This window comes from Thermobia domestica, chromosome 1 (genome assembly GCF_964235325.1).
Source record: "Thermobia domestica chromosome 1, izTheDome1.hap1.1, whole genome shotgun sequence".
NCBI classification, from domain to species: Eukaryota; Metazoa; Arthropoda; class Insecta; order Zygentoma; family Lepismatidae; genus Thermobia; species Thermobia domestica.
In genome coordinates, this window is record NC_137454.1 from 390,394,163 (window position 1) to 390,415,967 (window position 21,805).

General features: G+C 33.2%; 1 protein-coding gene across 2 annotated transcripts; it reads right to left on the reverse strand.

Annotated features, from left to right (window-relative positions):
- Positions 1 to 4,160: 4,160 nt before the first annotated feature.
- Positions 4,161 to 21,603, reverse strand: LOC145665203 (uncharacterized). 2 transcript variants are annotated; one of them, XM_081732491.1, is made up of 4 exons: positions 21,421 to 21,603; positions 17,098 to 17,487; positions 7,032 to 7,604; positions 4,161 to 5,754 (listed from the first exon to the last, which is right to left on the reverse strand). In XM_081732491.1, the coding sequence occupies exons 3-4, from the start codon at positions 7,526 to 7,528 to the stop codon at positions 4,419 to 4,421; spliced, it is 1,833 nt and encodes a 610-aa protein (XP_081588617.1). In that variant the 5' UTR covers positions 7,529 to 7,604; positions 17,098 to 17,487; positions 21,421 to 21,603; the 3' UTR covers positions 4,161 to 4,418. The 2 variants fall into 2 exon arrangements, with proteins under 2 accessions (XP_081588617.1, XP_081588614.1); XM_081732488.1 differs by lacking the exon at positions 17,098 to 17,487 and having other exon boundaries at positions 21,421 to 21,602.
- Between the last annotated feature and the right edge of the window lie 202 nt (positions 21,604 to 21,805).

The following is a 21,805-nucleotide window of genomic DNA, read 5'->3' on the forward strand; positions in this document are numbered from 1 at the left end:
TTCATCCATGTCGTACATTATTGGTCAGAGACCAGTACATAGGACTCGTCAAATAATAAGAAGACATTTCAATATAATTGATACTACATTATTTTAAGAACTATCATCCAAATATTCATTAATATGATAATACATTTTGTTATACAAAAAATTAAATAGTTCATTTTTAAAATTTCGTATGTTTTTGATATCCTTCAAATAACTTGGAAGCTTATTAAACAACTTAGCGGACATAGGAAGAACACTTCTTTTAGTGCACGCATAGTTTTGGTATGCTGTGAATATGTTATTCTTTTGTCGTGTGTTGTATGAATGTACATCGTCAACATGAAGAAAACTACTTTCATTTCTCTTTACATATATATGTACTTTTGTATATGTACAGACAAGGCACAGACTGTGTTCAATTAGTTGTATTGTGGTTTGAAAAATATGAAAATCTGTTTGAGTACCCATGTGAATCTAAACAGTTCGGAATTTTTGTTGTTTCTAAATTATCCAGTACATACTCAGTCCTGTGTGTAAATGACGTAGTACAGATGTGCATTCTTTTGCCATTTAATGAAAAGTTGGTTGTTTTTCCTATGTTGCACCGTTTCTATCATGTGATGCCTTATATGAGAACGCTAATTGCATCGTCCAAAAAGGAATTATAGTCTAGGTCTCCTTTAAAAAGTGTAAAATGGACAGCTATCGATCGCTATGCCGTGCAGTCTTCCTTTGTCCCCGTGTTAATAAAGAAAGTCTCAGGTCATATAAATAAACGTGAAAAAGACCGTACGGCATAGCAGTCGATAGCAATCCACTTTAATCTTTTTTTGAGGAAACCTAGGCTAGTATTGTTAAGTGTAATTATGTAAAAGGAATTAATAGTTACTGTACTTCCTAATTCAATTTTATGAAATGTTTCTTCAAAATGATTGTAATTTTCTATTACCAAGTAAACCACTGTGCTACTCTGTCGGCAAGCTTTCAGCTTCCTTGAAGCCTTCTTAGGACTTCTCTGAATGTATTAACCTACTAATATTAGCAATTTATGGTTACACATTGTGGTGTTATTTTTTGCCGGAATTTCTTTTTCATCCCTATGACTAATATAAACGTGCCTTGTTTTAATTTTATGTACGTTGGTGATTATTATATTATTGTTTAGTGGCATGAGTAGAATGTTTCGCAAACACAGGATAAACAAAATGAAGAAATATGTTTTCGAGCAAACCACATTCCAAGAGAACTTAAAATATTTACTCAAATTTTCGCCCAGTGTTCTGAGAAGTCACGAAGTTGGTTTTAGTGAACGATAGGGCAGCAGTAAACAGTGTACATCTTCAAATTGAACTCAGTGGCTTGCGATCTAATTTGTGTGTCCCTTCTGCCATAAAACAACTCCATATCAATGTTAAAGTTTCAGAAAGGGAAATTCCTGATTAAAGACTAGTAAAATTCATAAATATGTTTTGTGTGTGTGTTCGATGAAGGTAATAAGCTTTTCTTTAAAAAATATTTTTTACAGTTGTGATAAATTTTTGATTGGTCAGACAAAATTATAGCACCGAGATAAAAGATCCTTTCTTCAAAAATTAGTAACATTTTTTTGATATCTCAAGTATTGTAAATTGTTTACTCTTTCTTAGTAAGAGGAATAAGAAAGAAACTCCGAACAAAACCAACAATAGGATACGTTATCATAAACTTCTTTAATGACTAGGGTAACTAACTATTTAGTGTTATAACCGTTTCCATGTACAATTTGCAAACTATTGCATGCTTTATACTCAAGTGGTTGTTAACACATCTTGAAGACTTGTTTCAGATTTACAGATTTTTTTAAAAGCACATCACTGACTACCACTTGAGGATGAAGCACACAGTAGCTTCTAAACTTGGCAGTTGATATCAAAAACTGTTTCTAAATACTACTAAGTACAAAAAATGTAACAAACAGAAAATGCAACATAAGGTTGGCATTTCGCACCTCCTCGAGAAAACTGATAAGTTGGAGAGCTTAAAGGACCAAGCTCGTATCCAGTGTGAGAAAAGTGGCATGACTCGTTACTTGCTTTACAGTTACTTTGTAATCACAATGACTTGGTCTTTAATGTACAAAGATGTCGTAAACAGCAAACACATTCACGTTTATCCCAAAATTCGACTAAAAAACAAAGTACGTATTTCGAGTTCTCGCCGATGTGGGAGTTCGGACCTTTAGGTTCTTTGACTTGTGTTACTTTCCTCACGAAGGTGCGATATAGTATATAACAACTGAAAATTGTCTTAATCAATGTTTACTATTTTGTTCTTTAACCCTTATCCGGGCAACCTGTGCCTCCCAGGCCCAGTAGCTTCATTTTTCTAAAATTTCTCAATAACCATACATATTTCGAAGACATAAAATACTGAATTCTTCTATCTTTCGTCGAAGTTAAAATCATGAACATATCGAGTTGGTAAAGTTTTTTTTTTTTAATTTGAAAATCTTTTCCTGACGTAACCGGGCAACCGGGGCCTAGGAGCCCCCTAAAACTTTAGTGAAATTCCTGTCAAATATTAGATCAAATTGTCACATAATTATATATTGAACACGTGACTATTGTAACCTTTAGTCGGAACAGTATGCGGCAACAGACATTGAATTTTGAGTGTTCTGCACTTAAAATATATACTGGGCTTGACAGGCCCCGGTTGCCCGTTTACGTTACAAAAATGTCTGGACCGGATTTGCTATTCTGCTTGGTTGGCTTACAAAAGCGTGACACGAAGTTTCGCTACTTGACAAAAATATATACTAGTACATTCTAGACTAGTCTGAAGAGTAAGTGACAATAGGCATTGATTTTGAGTATTCTGCACTTAAAATATATACTGGGCCTCACAGGCCCCGGTTGCCCGTTTACGTTACAAAAATGTCTTGCCCGGATAAGGGTTAAATGAAATACGTTACAAATGGAAATGACGAAAACCACAAAATAATTTTCTAATGTTTTAGTATGATAAAATGTAGATTAAATGTTACCTAGTGAGTTTTCAGTGTTCGTTGCAGTGGATCAAAGCTTGGCATTGGGCAATCATCTTTAGGGTGATAAAAAATATAAATTTTTTAAGGTGTGCCTTTCCAGTTAGAGACTCGTGTAAAAATATTGAATACCGCTAGGGGGCGCGGTGGCTCAGTGGTAGAGCGTTCACCTTCGGTGCTTGGGGTCCCTGGTTCGATCCCAGCTCGCGCCATATGGACTTTGTGGTGGATAAAGATCGTGCTCGTGGATTTTCTTGGGGTTCTCCCGTTTCCTCCCACTTACTTCATTCCACCATTTCATTCATTTCTCATAATCACTGTCTCCTTTTGCCTAACCGGCATAAACGTGGGACGTGAAACTCAAAGATTTCATCTCAATTTTTTTTAATACCGCTGCACAATTCTTGAAATGCTCTTCTAATGTTCCTATATATTGCCTATTTTTTTTTAAGTACATGCATTTTAATACTACAAATATCTAGTTTCAACATATGTCACAATAATTTCAAAGATTGCCATCAAAAAAGTTTTCATAGTTACTAAAAGTACAGAAATTCAGCATCATATCAAAGAAGCCTCACTTGCTTACACAGTTCCAAAAGGGGATTGCTCCAATCCACTTGTTTGTTTATTATTTAAATAGCAGTTTCTTCCATCCTTTAGTTCTATCTTCAGAATTTCTACAAGTACTTCTCAGTAATAATTTAATTCTGAAAACCTACAACTACCGTGCAAACAGGAGTCCACGTAATAAAAACACAATAAAACAAAAACTGGGCTGGTATTCGGCAATGAGGCTTTAATTTCAAAGGTTCCTTTACATGTATATATATAAACAGTATAGGAGTATCTAAAAACGGGAAATTTGGGGCAGCCAGTGTGGTGGAAGTTTCCATTTTTTATATGTCCCTGTACTGGGTGTTTGCTTTTTTTTCTGTAAGGGGATATTTGAAGATAACGCCTCGTTGCCAAAAGCCAGTCCAGTTTTTGTTTCATTCTGTGCTTTTTATCACGTGGACTATTGATACCACAGTAGGTGTGGATTTTCATTGTTTTCCTTCATTCTTAATAAATAGGAAATTTTAGTTAGTTTTATTTTGTTTTAAAAGAACTGTAAGTTTAAATTAAATCCAACAAATATGCAATATCTATGTATTTCTTATTTGTATTACAAATAGTGTGAACATTGTTTTATACAACATAACTATAAATATGGATAAGTATTAAAGTAATAAATATCGATATATAAGTAGGGATGTATAACTATGAATATATAAGCATGTAGCGTGTGTGTTCTCAAATTGGAACTTTCAATAAATCTTTTAGCGCATACATGGCACTTGTAAAATTTTCCACTTGTGTGTGTGAACATGTGTGTTGTCAAGGATGAACTAGCAACAAACCCCTATCCACACTCCTTACTCTCATGGCGTTTTCCATTTATATGTATGAACATGTGCTTCGCCAAGTATGATTTTCTACTAAATCCCTGCCCACACTCATGGCACTTGATAGGTTTTTCACTAGTGTGCATAATCATGTGCCTTGATAATTGGGTTTTTGTAGTGAAACCTTTTGCACATTTTTCGCAGATATGAGGTTTTTCATCCGTATGTGTAAACATGTGCATTCTCAACGAGAAACTATAAATAAATTCCTTACCGCATTTATAGCACGTGTATAATTTTACACCTGTATGTATGAACATGTGTTTTCTCAAATTTGATTCTTTCACAAAACCCTTTGCACATTCTTGACACTTGTGGGGTTTTTCTCTAGTATGGCTGACTATATGGTTTTCTAAATCAGATTTCTTAACAAATCCCTTACCACATTCTTCGCACTTTACAGGTCTTTCACCTGTATGTATGAACATGTGCTTTACCAGTACTGTTTTTGTAACAAAGGTTTTCCCACACTCTTGGCACCTGTAACGTCTTTTATCTTGTTCTTTAATGTGTTTTGTCACGGATGAATACATACTAAATCCCTTTCCACACTCCTGGGACTTGAGAGATTTATCACTTATATGCTTGAAGATGTGGTTTGCCAAAACAGATTTTGCAGCAAACCTTTTTCCACACTCTTGGCACCTGTAACCACTTTCATCATCATGAATCAACATGTGGTTTTTCATAGAGTAACTAGTACTAAATGTTTTCCCACACTCCTGGCATTTGTGAGGTTCTTCACCTGTGTGAATGAACATGTGGTTTGACAAATCTGATTTTCTAATAAAACCCCTTTCACATTTTTGGCACTTATGTGGCCTTTCCCCTGTATGTACGAACATATGTCTTTTTAAAGTGGAATTATTAATAAACCCCTTAAAGCATAAACAGCACTTATGAGGTCTTTCACCTGTATGGATGTACATATGTGTTCTCAAATATGAACCTCTACTAAATCCCTTTCCACACCGTTTGCACATGTGAGGTTTTTCATTTGTGTGAATCAACATATGTTGTCGCAAATTTGAGATTCTACCGAAACACTTTGTACACTCTTGGCATTTGTGTTGTAATTTACGTGTATGTATGAACATATGTCTAGCCAAATCTGAATTTTTTTTAAACCCCTTTCCATACTTCCGGCATTTGAGAGTTTTTTCACCTGAATATATTGACATCTTATTTGGGAAATGCGATCCCGAAAATCCTTTGTAAAATTCACAGCCAGTACGAGATTTCTCAACTGAGGAATAATACTTTTGCTTTCGTGTACCAAAGGAATTGGCTCCTCTGGAAAGATTATGGTTATGGAATCAGTAAAAATAATGTGATAAAAAAATTAAAAAAATAAACACCGAAATAAAGAAATGCCATGAAACACCAAGAAAAAATAAATGGAAGCGCTAGCATAAAAGTCCAGCACTAATGGAGGAACCTTATATTCTATTATATTTATTATTCCATCTTAAATATGAGATGTTCTCTGGAATCTAAATTTATTTCTGCGTAATTGACAATCATATTACTAAAATTAATTCATTCCCGATTGAATATACTACAATGTTATGGGGCCAAAACTTTGTCAACTTTCTTTACTCAATATACCTATGTAGTCTTAAAGGTTTCATGCATTATATAACTATAAACACAACCTCTTTAGCAGTAAAATACATGTGAGAGAACTCACCTAATATTATGCTGAAAATCCAATTTTTATAACCCTTGAAAATACAAGAGGAATGAACTCAGAATTAAATTACGTGTCAGAAAATTAAATCTCTTTTCGACTTTATGCAAGAATTCTGAAATATTTCATTTATAATATCTCATTTAAAGTCCCCTTTCTTTGTAAAATTGCGTCATTAAGCTTGCCAATTTTCATTCCACTAACGGGATCGAGAACCAGTGCAAACCCCGAACCGGGAATTGTAGTTCCCTAAGATCTTAAAAATTTCTTATCTCCAATCATTGAAAGAATTTAATGTTTACTTATTTGATAAAGGGACCACAGGATACATTACATTAATAGTGTGTTTGCCTGCCATTTCATTACACAATTAGAAAGCACTGTCAATAATGTTACCCATTAAGCGGTTATGTTAAAACTAAAGTTATAACTTGGTGATATTCCGTCACAGACCAAGTATCCCTGTCTTTACCTAAGTAAAATGTTAGTTCTAGAACTGGTAAATAAATGAATTAAAAAATCACAGTTTTTATACCATGAAAATATTTTGAGTGAGAGGCGGAAAATACAGATAAAGCAGTGAGGTACTGTACCTACTAATTGAAGATATATTACCGAATACTGACATTCTCACAAGTGTGTCAGTAATCAATGCTAATACTAAAGACCCTTATCTTTGGGTATGTATTTCGATGCCGAACGGTCTCACATCTTACATTATGTTGCAATTCTTGTGTTACAATGTTTCCGATTCAATTAACTCAGCTTAAGTTAAAAAAAAAAAAAAAAAAAAAAAACAGAATAACAAAGTATTGCGAGTGTTTTAAAGAAACATTTATACAAAACATACAACTGATGAAATAAACGCATTTATACGTACCTGAAGGACTGAGCATGGGTACCAACTTCTCGATTTTCATTTTCTTGAATATCCTCTTCCTGATCGTTCTTGTCTTGAACAGTGGCAGACATGTGAATGCTTGCCTCTTCTGTGATGTGTGTAAAATCGGAGGATCTTGGGTTGATGCTACTGTGAAAACATTTTGGATTTGCATCAACTGTTTGTAAACGCTTGACCAAACATACTGTTTTCGCATTGAGTTTCCAATCTGATATTTTAACATTACCATTCACATCTGAACCGATAATATCTCCTTCCGTTCCTCTTTCACGTTCCTTACATACCAAATGTATTGTAAGAGGATCTTTATAATCAGGAATGTTACTAGTATACAGTTTATAATTACATTCTTCAAATGACTCGCTTTCTGTTTTCATTTCACCCGTAAGAGGAACGTTTTCTGTTGAAATTTCAGCCTTAATAGGAACGCCTGCTGTATTCATTTCAACTTCAATGCGAACGTTTTTTGTTTTCATTTTAATTTTACTTCAAAACAAAGTTGAAATAATGGAAAAGCACTTCGCTTACTCCAAAACTGTTCACGTGGTAGATCTGAAAAATCAAGCACTTAATGTTCAATAAAGTCAAATAAATCTGGAAAAAAATCGTTTTAACAAAATCATGAGCGAGTCGTAAAAAGACAACAGTTGCATGAAGTGAAATTGAGTTAGTGTACTGGGTGGAATGGTATGGGATGCGAGTAGGAATGTACAAGGTACTGAAACTAGTACTTCAAAATGTCCAAATTTGCTATTACTTAGGGAAAATATAGATATACATAAATACCTAAAAGATGAAACCATAACGAAATATCAAAATATCCGATATTTTTATTTCTTTTCCCCTTTGTCAAGGAAAAACTTAGTTTATTTTCTCTTCCAAATTTACATCCGAGTATATTATTGGCCTATAATATTATTCTTATATGTTATTATGTTTTCGTTATACAGAAGTACATGTTATCGAAGTACGGTTCTTCCTCTTTTCTCTTTTATTTTCAAATAAATTTACACACACTGAACGTAAGATATGTGTTGCATGAAATAGGATGGAATATATTTTATTGTCATGAAATCTGTATAGAAACAACACACAACGTCAATTGAAACTACACAAGCAAATTCCTTTTTTACCTATACCAAAATATGTTTACCTTCCTCGAACTCCTTAGCATTATAATAGGATACAGCAAGTATCCAATCATACAATTTACTTTTAGATTGCGCAATTCGTGTCTGTATTGGTAACCAGTTCATGAATTTTGTAAGTTATACTTTCTAACTATTTTTTTATTTTTGATTGTCTATTATAAGACATATCAACTTATTTAGCACATCTCGTATTATATAATTCAATATTTTGTCTAACTTGCATTACTGACATACTTTGTTTTACATATACTAAAAGCTTATATACATACAAATTGACAACAGTCCTATTTTGAACTTACAGAACAAAAGTTACAGTGTTTTTTTTTTTATATGATACACTACGGATTATTCTAATAACTTTTTTGTATTGGTAGAACCTAATTTATGTAGTTACTCTTACCACAAAATAAGATTCTTTATTCTATGGTATTAAAAAAAGCTTAATAAGTTTATCTTACGTAGTTATTTGAGATTATGTTTCTTAAATTTTGTATTAAACGTATTATTCTGGAGAGTGTTACACATACATATTCTACATGTGATTACCACGTTATTGCCTATCGAAAATGATAAAAAGAAATTTTACATTCTTCCCGGACACTCGTTCAATGAACATATTTGTCTAGTAGTTTTATTTTCGTTAAGAAATCCGTTTGCATTTAACCATTCGTTGGTTTCTATTATGGTTTCCTCACTGAAAAACACAATTTCTCTTAAGATAATTTCTGGTGTTTAGCAAGGTTGTGTCATCAGCATAAAGAAAGGTTTTACCTGATATATCCAGTGGTAAATTATTTACCATTTATAAAAACAATAATATCCCAGTATAGAACCTTCGGAAATCCTGTGCTTTATTTGTAAGTTATCCGATTTTATGCCATTTAAATTAACAATCTGAGTGTGACCTTTTAAGTATGATTTAATAAAGTTTAGACTTTTACCTTGAAAACCATAACACCAAAATTTTCTTAATAGTTCATTATGTTCTACACACTTAAAAGCCTTGCTTATATCACAAAACGTGTCCAATGCGAAACCCTTATTTTGAAATACTTTACGTACTGTAGACATTTTAATATACGGTATCTATCGTTGAGCTACAGGAAATATGGGAACTAGTGATATTGGTCGCTGAGCACACAAAAAGGACAAAACTAAAACATCTACTACTATATTACTAGCTTGTGTTTGTGAAATAAATCATGGCAGCAATGCTACATAAATTTTGCAATAAAAATAGGTAATATTTTCAAGACGTACTGTAATATTTTAAAAACAGATTTGCTTGTCCTCTCCAGCCTTTCTTCCTTACTCAAATGCAGGTAGGGATAGAAATTTCTAGTTAAATTTATTTTGTTGCCGTTGTCGCATGTTATAATTCGATGGTCTTGCCTTTATTGGCAATTTTCGATTTTCCAGGATTTAACTGTTATTGCATTTTCACTGGTAAGTTATGGAATTTATCTGTTGATTGCTTCTATTAGCGTTTAGTGTCCGTATGAAACATGAAGCTCTTGGTTAATGTTTGATATTAACAACATGAGATTCTCCCAGAAATGTACTGGTATTTCGAGGATAGCGCACCGTCTAACCATAGAATATCTAGTGATTTCTTACATAGAAAGTAATGGAGTCTATATCCACTTAATACCATGTAGTGCACCGCTAGCTACCGCAAATTAATGAAAGAATGAACGTATTACGAACTTGGGCATATGGTATATTTGACTGAACAGAAACACTTAATAAATAGATACTTGCGATCATGGCATTTTTAGTTTCCGATGTAATAAAGTTTTCCGATATTAAAACAACAAAATTAATATAAACACCGAAAAACCCTATCGACATATAGTTAATAACAAATTTCATAAATTTAAAAATGAAGGTAAAATAAAGAGTGAGTGATCTATGTTACCTTTTTATCAAACGTAACGTTTAAAATAAATTTATTTTACAGAAATGCATGAATGAATAAATTTATTTTAAGTGCACATTCATATTAATAGATATTTACGATTTAAATGGATATCGTTACTTGACCACAGAAAACACTCATTTACTCGGCACTGGTGCAGTTTTGGATTACCAGATTTGGGAAGATCTACAGGTAAAGTGGAATATTTTGCATGAAAAGACATATTTTCTAAAACAACAGATTTCTGCAGGCGACACAATCTAGACAAAATAATGAAGCTCTATTTTAGGCTTACAAGTGTAGGGTTACTACTGTGAAATCATTACAAGTACTTCTCCACGGATAAAATAAACGACTATATTAGACGCTGCTTTTTATCAGATATGTATTGCTACACAGGGTGCAGAAGCTGTATTCTATGTTTGCAACCCTATCCTTTACTAGTATTAAACAAATCAATGCTATTGAATCTTATGTCATTTCTAACACTCACTTCTTTCCAATAACCAAGTTTACAAGTATAAGCACCATCGCTGACAACTACTCAGCTCTGCACTTCTGCGCGGGTAGACAAACCTCCCTTCCTCTGTTTTGGTTTGATCCTATTTGTGCCTCTTAGTGAACACCTCACACAATTTGGAATTGTTTTACACTCTAATTGTAATGGTATACACCCAGAAGCTGTATTTATACATAAACCATAAAAGAATTATAATTTTTCAACAATTACTTCTGGTGAATCATTCAAAGTTATCTAGGATAAGTGGTATATTTCAATGACGCAAATATTTCAGGGAAGATGAGCAGGGAAACTAGTGAAAGAATTATACCTTATCAACAATTATTTCGAGTACTGCGTCAAAAGTAAACAGGCTGGATTTTCTCTACCTTGGTTTCAGAGACACGTGACTTGTAGTATTTTAGATCGTAGTTGCCAGACAATCTCCTTCTAAATTATCTTTTCCTACCGAAGTCAGCACTCCTCCTCGAGTTACAAAATCCCGTCGGAGGAGATCTCCGATAGAACTCAAGTACGGTTACTGGTGTTTTCTCAGTGTTGCTCTCAATTTCAGCGAGAAAAACTTCCAATTCATCACCGCTGCATTATTTACTCGAATGGCATATTAACATAATGAGTACTAAACACAAAGGCAGTGCATATACGGAGTGGGCGAACATATGGATAATGTGTGCTGTCTTTCTTGATACTTGTTCCATGTTAGCAACATTGAATTATAGCCTGGATTTTATAGATTTTAATTTAGGTACTAGATGATGCGCAAATGTTCCGTACTCTTCTGTTGGTGTTGTACGACATTGACGTGCATGTTGTCTTACAAGATAAATGGGATAAAATATGTCTGGTGATGTCGTACTCGTAAATTTGGAAGAAGACTTGGTAAAAGTCACTGCAGTCCTTTGGCTTCAGAGGCATTTCACACGATTCAATGTTTTTGAAAGATTTTACACACTGCCCAACAAAACTACAAGCAGCAAATCATTCCCTTTGACTTTAAAATAATATTTGCGAGTGATTCATTATAGAAAGGGAAACATGCAGGAAACCTTTAAATATAAAATTATTAGGCTCATCACAGAGAAACGCATGTTACATGAATTTATAACTATATCGTCATAGACCTTTCGCGCAACTCTCGCACAAATGAGAAAATTTCCTGGAATCAGCGCCTGGTCAGTCGAAATTCGCAGAAGTGCAGAACTACGGAATTTTTCTAAACAGAATATGCCTCTTCTTTCAAGATACCTCAGCACCTCTCGTCAAACCATCTTTGGGAAAATATTTGCATCTGCCCTCACTCATGCCTACACAATCCAATGCTCAGTAAGTTGATGTAATTAATTATTTGTTATTGATTGATATTGAGTGAAGTATTCTGAGTCTGCAAGTTAGTCGTTTATTTGTAGCTACTCAATTTTTTAGCAGTGTTTAAAAGCTATATTATTTAAAAAATACATAGATTCAGTGGAATTATATCCAGGCAAAGTTTGTATTAGTCCGCTCTCGTAGTCTGCAAGAATGTTGATGTGAGAGAGTAGCGGGTACTACGTCTCAAGAAGCCGTAGTCAAATGAAAAGCATGTGATTTTCTTCCAGAAACTGGGCGTTAGTGCGTAGCCAAACTGACAATATTTGTCAATATTTTATAAAGTGGTGAAGAATATTGTTACAATTTAAAAATATTGTTTACCATGTAAAAGGAAAAATTAATAATCGTAATTTCTTCCATTTTCTCTTAACTTATTCAGTGTTACAAAGCACAGAAAAAGGAATGCTGACTAATTACAAACAGTGTCTGCGTATGTGGATGCAAAATTATTAAGGTCAATGTTATCTATACTCCTTGAAAGTGTTCTTGAACATAATCAGAATTTTATATTTGATAAACGAAGAAGATGAAAGCCAAATGGTGTTAACGTGCAAAATATCCATTTAATTTAAGGCATTCTAAATTATCACTAATTCATAAGGCGAAGAAATTAGACAGTGAACTATCTGTCTACAAAAGAATCGGCGATTTTAGCGACTCATATGAATTACGGTTTCGTTATCACAATCACTGGCCAAACATTTAGCTTTTACTTCAAAGTATATTTTCCTTTTTCTATACCAAAGTGTGGGAACGTAAATATAAATAATAGAGTGAGATACAAAAATCACAATCAATAAATTATAAATAGTGAGTGCTATATTAATAATTATCCAAAATTAATTGGTGATAAAAGTGTCTAGTTTTACGTGTTTACTCACAATATTTTATGTTTTACACGTAATGTATCTATATATAGCGAATGAATGCTTTCCTATTACAATTGCTTTTAATAGCAGTACAGTGAAAGAAAGTATTGCCCATCCTGTATAAAAGCATACAGTGGGATTTATATTTCCGGGTCTAGCTATACTTCAAAGGAATATAAGGTTTTTTTACGTACACTACTTACAAGTATATAAAAGCATAAAGTGATATAGGCTCGGGTGCTCATACCCAAATCTTCCCCGAACTCTTGGCCGTGAAGGTGGGTAACCACTCGAGAGAACTATTAGCTTCCTTTGCTTGTATGGAAACAGATACGTCACGAATGCTGTGTTCATTAAATGTCAGAAATCCATTATTAAAATCTGTTTACATTATTTACGTTCTGTATTGGTGGAAATCTGTACCTGTTGGTCGATGATAAACAACCTGGGATTTCCCATCCTTCTATAAATTGTTTGAGCCTTCGAAAAACTTGTAGGAACCGCACCTCGGACCGTTATAAGTTACCATTCGAGGGACAACCAAGAAATGAATCATGAAGCCACTACTCCTATAAATTGGCTGCCTATCAAATATAGTCAACGAGGTATTACTCTTATAAGAAACGTATGAACAGGGACATAGGGGATAGAAACCATTACAATTATAAATTGGTGCCCGAACAGAGAAACTTTGTTAATTATATTTTCATATTCTTTCATTTAATTTTTTTTAGAAAATAATAACCTATTGCATTGTACTGCACAAAACTCAAAGCTGTCAAAGATTTTTTATTTATTGTGTTTGTAGAGTGATATTTCGTGTTCAAAATGGCAAATTCACATGAGTATAAAACACAAGTAAAAGCAATTAAAAATTTAATTTCAGAATTACGAAAAACTAAAGAAACCATACAACAAAATCATGTTGAGTTATTAAATAGAACGGACGCGTTAAAAACTAAAATCTCAGAATTAAATTAAAAACAAAGGAAGAAATTGAGAATGTGGAACAGTAACTTAGGGAAACGGTAAACAGAAACCAGGACTTATTAATTGTCTTCCAGAACATCAACATAGAGCATCGAACCCATTACCATTATAAATTTCCAACACAAAAAGTCGCACCCTGTACGGAAATTAACATCGATTTTGTTGATTTTTATAAATAGTTCACATCATAAATCGATATAATCTAGTGTAGTGAAAAACATGGTAACTTAGATACAGTAACTAAAGTGTAGTGCACCTGCTTCTTTGTTGCACTATATCTGGTTATTATTTTGCTTTGGTGAATTTTATGCAATACGTAACACACGTCAAAATATTGCCATATTTTTCAATTGCAATATATGATAAACCAAAATAAACTATAAACGACAGTTTTCCACCGAAGTACATTTTTTTCATTTCTAGGTTTCGAGATCTAACAGTTTTAACATAAGAAAGTTTAATAACGTAAAAGTTATGAGTTTACATAAAGAGGACAGATGTTACTATCTATCCTAACAAGTGATAGTAAATTCCCGGGAAGATTCCCAAAAATGCGAATATTCTGAGATTTTATGTTCAAACACACAGAAAATTGCATTCTATATTTTAATTTCAAAATAAAATTTTGTGTTTGTAACAGTATATTTATTACCGTTGTCACCAGAGGATTACCAAACTAATTAAAGGAACCGGAGTCAAATCTTGCATTCAAAAGGAAATTAAAAGACTAACTATTGCCAGATTGCTTCTATACAATATATGAATACAATCAATTACTCACAACGTAAATAGGAATAGTAAATTAACAAAATAGGTCAATTTATGTAGAAGGTATACTGTAATGTTGGTAATCAAACTACTATAAAATATAAATTCATGAGTTATGTTTAACAAATGTGTTAATAATATGTACTTCTTGAATTAAGTATGAGGAATCCAATGTAATATCGAGAAAAACATTTCAAAGTTTGTACAGAATGGAGCATATATAAAATGAAATGAAATTCTTTAAAATGCATATTCTCAATACTATTATGATATTATTACTTTAATATATTTAGAGAGTACGCATAAATGTGCATTTACTTACAATATGTTTTATGCAAGTAAATATTTTACAAAAGCATTTGTTATAGAAAATTCACGTAATTTCACACGGCTAAACAGTTTAAATTTATATGTAACTGGATTTTCTAAACTTGATGTTACTACTAATATTAAAACATACTAAATTTTTAAGCGTTATAAAAAAAATAGGTTGGTAACTGTCAGAAAACTTTGGTAGACTCTCGAAAAATTCGCAAGGTTCCATTACACGGAATGGCATATATGCAGATTCAGGCCTGGATCAAGAATTTCTGACAGGAGAGGCACCAAAAACTACCAGTAAATTTGAATCAAATTACAATTTTTTAAATGTCCATAGGCGTCTCTCGTGTGTATAAGGAATTGACTTAAAGTATTGCGTTTTGCAAAACTCAAAACTAATTTCTTTTAACCCCGAAACGAAAAGATGACATGAAATTTTTGGATTTCACTGCTACTACTCACTTTACATAGTGTACATTCACAAGGGAGAAGGGGTGCACGTTTTCCGGTGCATCCCCCTAAATCCGATCTTATGCAGAATGCTGATTTGAGGCACACTGAGCTTTGTTTCTGTGTAATAATGAAATCTTTTAAATTAAGAAGATAAGCAATATCGAAAAATATACACGACGTTACAAAAACAAACCAACAACGCTTGGTACATGAATAAAGACGTAAAAAGAAGCATATAAATAATAATTAACGTTCCGCAAACTCCGGTACTAAGCGGTAGATTTTGTAGACCATGATATCCTTTTTGCTAACATCAGGAAAATATGGTATTAGGCTCAGCAAACTGAAGACTGGGCAAAGCAAACTGAAGTGACCCAACAAATAAAAAACGTGTTTACAAGGAACAGTTTTATGACGTATATTTTGTCTTCTTTCTTCTGTATCTTAACGATTTATCCTTAAATATACAGAAGGGTAATATATTATTTCAGCTGATGACACTGCAGTAACTATAACTGAAAAAGACAAAGATAGCTTGCAAGAAGCCATTCACCGTACAACATCCCAACTTACCATAGGTTTTCTGCAAATAAATTAAAACTAAATGGGTTAATCCATTTCAAATCACCCAATTTTAAACAAAATTGTTGCTCAACAATTTTTATTTTCCTCACTTTTTATCGAGTTCCCTATAGATAGATAGTCACAAAACCATTTTAAAAATATTTATGTCCTATTTTTTTTCTGGCAGACATTTTTAAAATGGCGTTTGAGCAAATTTTAATAAAAAACGTGGTTTCCGGAAACTTCACTTACCAAGCTATCTTTAATGATGTCAGAATAATTCAAAAACAAGTGTGTTCAGCATGAAATGAACTTCAGGTATACGTTATTTGAATTTTTGTATCATGCACGAGAGTTATTCAAACCTTTTACTGTAAAAACTCGTAAAAATATATAAATTGTTAATTGTGAAAACCATTAATTTTATGAAGAAAAGGAAACTCAAAAATGATACATTGTTTCTGTGTTGAATACTTGTATAACTACCTTCAGTATAGGTTTCAGTCCTGAAAATGCACACTTTTCTTCGAGAGCTTTTAAAAATGGCCGAAAGCCTTAAAACGTCAACTTATCACAGGTCAATATCTAAAACGGGAGTGAATGAAAATAGCTGAAAACTTTACATAATGTTCTTTGTACAAATAGGAATATCTCACCAAAAAAATTATGACAAACTCAACTAAATTTAGAGCAATAAAACAGTTAATTTCAGTAAAAAGTCTACCCATCTATACGCCCGTGCACTGCAAAGGTAACAAACGGGGACTTCTTTATATCATTACTTGAAGAAATAGTTTTCCTCAAACCAATTAACTTATATTTTGTTATTTAGGCCTATTTTACATTCATAATTAAAACTGATTTAAAATTAGAAATAATATACAGAGTGATCCAAAAGTGTGCAAGCAACCAAATAAAATCCAAACCGTTCAGAATTGGGGAAAAAGTGTTGGACATATGACACCATCGGGCGCAATCCTGAAATGGCGGAAACTATTTTAAACAGGAACTCTACTGTGCGATACATCAAATAGGACTGAAATGTTTACAAGAGTCCAGTAGTGAAATGCTTTTGGCTCTACGGTCACCATTTGCAAACTCTTAGTCAATTTTCTGCACTTACTTGGAGATAATACTCTAGGCAATGTGTGTCCTACTGACCAGTTTTACAGCAATTGTTAATGTACCGTCCCTTCTGAGCAATAGCTAAATGTATCCGCTGCTGCCAGTCATCCACGCGGATGGATCGTTTCGCGAATGATGCCAACACAGTAGTGAATGTTGTCGCTTCTTCCGTCGCTGTGTGAGGCCTGCCTGCTTTTGGTTTCTTTTCCACCGATCCGATTTCCTTAAATTTCGCTAATAACTTTTCACACTGCACTCTGGGAAATGGGCTCCCATTCTGAGTGATAAACGTTGAAATCGTTTTGGTCTGTCCGCTGCTGCCCTCTCCTGAGATCAACACGATCTCTATCCGCTCATCTATTGTTAGGGCCATTCCATCTTACGACTCCTGAAACAAAAGAAAATTGGTTAAAACTGCAGCGGTTGCATGTAGAGGTAAAAGCATTTTACCACCGTACTCCTGGAAAAATTTCAGTCCCATTTGATGTATCACACGATAGATTTCCCGTTTAAAAAGGTTTCCGCTATCTCAAGATGGCGTCCGATGGTGCCATATGTCTCAAAAGATTTTCAGCTCGTCTGTTATCATCACTTTTTCCATTTTTTCCATCCAATTACTACAAAGATCATTTTGTAAAATTTTCAGTTATCTTCATTCAGTTCCCTTTTAGATATTGACCTGAGAAAATTGACATTTTGAGGTTTCCAGCCATTTCAGAAAAGCTCTAGAAAGAAAGTATTGCACTTTTAGGACTGAAACTTATACTGCAGGTAGTTAAATATATATTCAACACAGAAACAATATATCATTAGTGATTCTTCTCTCGTTTATAAAACTAATAGTCTTTAAAGTTAACGATTTATACATTTTCCAAAGTTTTTACAGTAAAAAATTTAACTGACTCTCTTACATGATACAAAAATTAAAATAAAGTACATCTGAAGTATATTTCATACGGAACACACTGGTTTTTGAATTATTCTGATACCTTTAAACATAGCTTGGAAACTAAAGTTTCCACAAACTACTTTTTTTAATTAAAATTTGTTTAAACGCAATTTTAAAAATGTGTGCCAGAGAAAAGTATGGCACATATTTTTTTCTTTCAAACAGTGTTTTGTGACTATCTACCTACATAATTTAAACCGCTAAACAGTTTAAATTTATATGTAAGTGAATATTCTAAACTTGACTCTACTATTGACTGATATTATAAACATATTAAATGTTTAAATGTTATAAACTAATTTGGTTGGTTAAGCGCCAGAAGACACATGTCCCACCATTTTGTCAACATTTGCGCATAAATATATATGTTCACAATATGTGCAAGATACTTTCTTATCTTTATAATTTTGCATGTAATATTGCCACACACGACCTTTCTTCCTGCCCATTTCTCGAAATTTCATGCGTTAATTCACATGTAAGAGAAGTCCGAGTACCTCTTCATAAATTCGAGTCAGAGACAGGTGACAGACCGACGTCTATTACTAACGGTGGATCAGGGTTTATTCATAGTACTTCATCTGTATTTCTACGTAATTCTAAATTATTTTACAAAATGGTTCCTCTTCATCATTTGTAAATTAGTGCTTTGCTACTTTTGGCTATTGTTTAGCTTTGGTGGGCCAGCTTCTGCCCCTACTTTTTTCGGATACTCTATTCCGATGCGGTTGTTTTATGGTTTTACACGTTAAATTACGTTACCAACATGAGACAGCACTTCCGAGCGAGCGTCAGCGAGTGAAGGCGGGCTAGACCCCCGCAGGGCACGTTGTTTCTTACTTTCGCAATCAACAATTCACTTTTTTTCAAACATACATCGCTTCCACTTACCTTTACGGTTTGCACAAATCCCCTACTGCTCTAAAAAATTGTTTTCGATACTTTCTTGACTACTTGAACACCACTATCAACTCATTTGTTCCGTAAATCGTCCTATTTTATGCTAGTTTTGGGCCCCCAATACTAAACACTTACCCTACTTTTTAGTGCAAATGGAAATGGAACTTAAAAACTCATATTATTAGTTATATAAAGAACAATCAAAGAATTTTAAATTCTTTAACTTCCAAATTCTTTGAAACCTAGAAGTAAATCATAATATATTAAAATATTGTAATTAGTCATACGGGTCTTATAATTTGGAAGATAAAATAAAGAAATAAATTACTTCCCGGGAATATGTCGGCCAGGGAAAAAGCCTGGGAATATCCCAATTTTTAAATTTCTATCCCACTGGCCATCACTAATCTTGACCCATTGAAATTTTTTTAGAAAGTGGGGCACGCCACATGTATTTTCCGGAAGTGCAGAGAATACACCACCCGCGTTGCCCCAACCTTTTCCCATTTATATACGTAATTGTTATATAAATTATAAAATTGGTTGGCCTATGTATAGCAGAAGGGGTACAGCTATTTTCTCTAAAAATGTTACAATTTTGGTAATTACTGTTCACATTCGGTTAGTTTAGGGTATGGTTGGTTAGTTTACGTTAGTTTAGGCTAGTTTAGGTCACGTTAGGTTAGTTTAGTTTATGTTATATTGGTGTAGAGATCCCGCATAATATTCCAAAAAATGAAAAAAAAAACATTCTTATTTCTACTAATATTACATTACATTAGGTTAGTTCAGGTTAGCTTACCTTAGTTTATGTTAGGTTAGGTTACATTTGGTTACGTTACGTTACGTGTAAGTACTTGCGTCACTCATTTTTTCCTGTAACTTTTGTGGTTTTTTACGTGCTTCTGGACCCATTGTACTAAACATACCCCAATTTGTTTGGTTTTTATCTATATATTCCCATAAATTGTTGAAACAAAAGCACTGTATTTGTTCTAAGTATACATTAGAATTTATGAGCCAACGTGTTCTATATAGTGATGGGCAGCGGGAATATTCCCGGTCGGAAGGAATTTAAAAAATGGAAATATTCCCGGGTTTTTTCCCTGGCCTATAAATTCCCGGAAAAGGAATTTATTTTCATTTCTTTATTTTATCTTCCAAATTATAAGAACCATATGACTAATTATTTTAATATACTATGATTTACTTCTAGGTTTTAAAGAATTTGGAGGTTAAAAAATTTAAAATTATTTGACGGTACTTTATGTAACTAATAATATGATTTTTTAAGTTCCATTTCCATTTGCACTAAAAAGTAAGGTAATTGTTTAGTATTGAGGGGCCAAAACTAGCAAAAAGTAGGATGATTTACGGAAGAAATGAGTTGATAGCGATTTCCAAGTAGTCAAGAAAGTATCGAACATATTTTTTTAGGGCAGTAGAGGATTTGTACAAACCGGAAAGGTAATTGGAAGTGATTTATGTGAGAAAAGAAAGTGAATTGTTGGTTACGAAGATAGAAAACAACGTGCCAAGTGGGGCTCTAACCCGCCTTCACTCGTTAACGCTCGCTCAGCAATGCTGTCTGAATTTAATGTTGGTAACGTAATTTAACGTATGAAACCATAAAACAACCGCATCGGATTAGAATATAGCAAAAAAGTAGGCGCAAAAGCTGGCCCCCGAAGGTAAACAGCCAAAATTAGCAAAGTACTAATTTACACATGATGAAAAGGGACCGTTTTGTAAATTAATTTAGAATTACGTACAAATAGAGATGAAGTACTATTGATAAACCCTAAACCACCGTTAGTAATAGACGTCGGTCTGTCTCCTGTCTCTGACTCGAATTTCTGAAGGGGTACTCCGACTTCTCTTACATGTGAATTAGCGCATGAAATTTCGAGAAATGGGCAGGAAGAAAGGTCGTGTATGGCAATGTTACGTGCTAAAATATACAGTAAGTATCTTGCAAATTTTGTGAACACAAATATGTATGCGCAAATGTTGATAACTTGGTCAGACATGTATCTTCTAGCATTTACCCAATCTAATTGGTTTATAACATTTATAAATTTAATGTGTTTATAATATCAGTAAGACTCAAGTTGAGCAAATCCACTTACATATAAATTTAAACGGTTACTATATAATTTTTCCACACATATTTAATTGATAGAACATGTTGTAAATAAATATAAATGTATGCGTACTCTCTAAATATAATAAAGTGTTAATAATTAACATAGTACCGTTCAGAATATATAGATTTTAAGGAATCCTCTGTGGACAACAGTAATAAAATGCTGTGATATAAAAATTAATTCAACTTTGAAATCATAATATAGTAATAGAATGCATTTTTTCTGATTATACATAAAATTGCCGGATAAATTCCAATTTTGGGAATCTTCCCGGGAATTCTATACCATTTTACCAACATTACATGTTAAAAATATATGTACTTACAATTATAGGGACTTCTTTACTCAATACCTGATTCTTTCTCACAGAGCAAAATTCGAATCAGCAACACCACACAGACCGACTTTTTCAATGACTGTGATTTGGGGTGTATTGATAGTACTTTACCTCTACCACTACAGAAGGTCTATATTACTATCAACACATTTCCTTTTCATTTATAAATTAGTAATATTTCCTATTGCAAATGAAAATAACCGGAGGGAAGTTAAAAACATATTTTTAAAAACAAAAGGAGTGTGGCAGTGTTCAAAAACGAAATACTCAAATCGCAAATATCCCATTCATATTAATGTTCATTACTTATTATAATAAGTTTAATATCAATCCTGATGATAGCAAACACACTATACAACAAAAAAACTACATA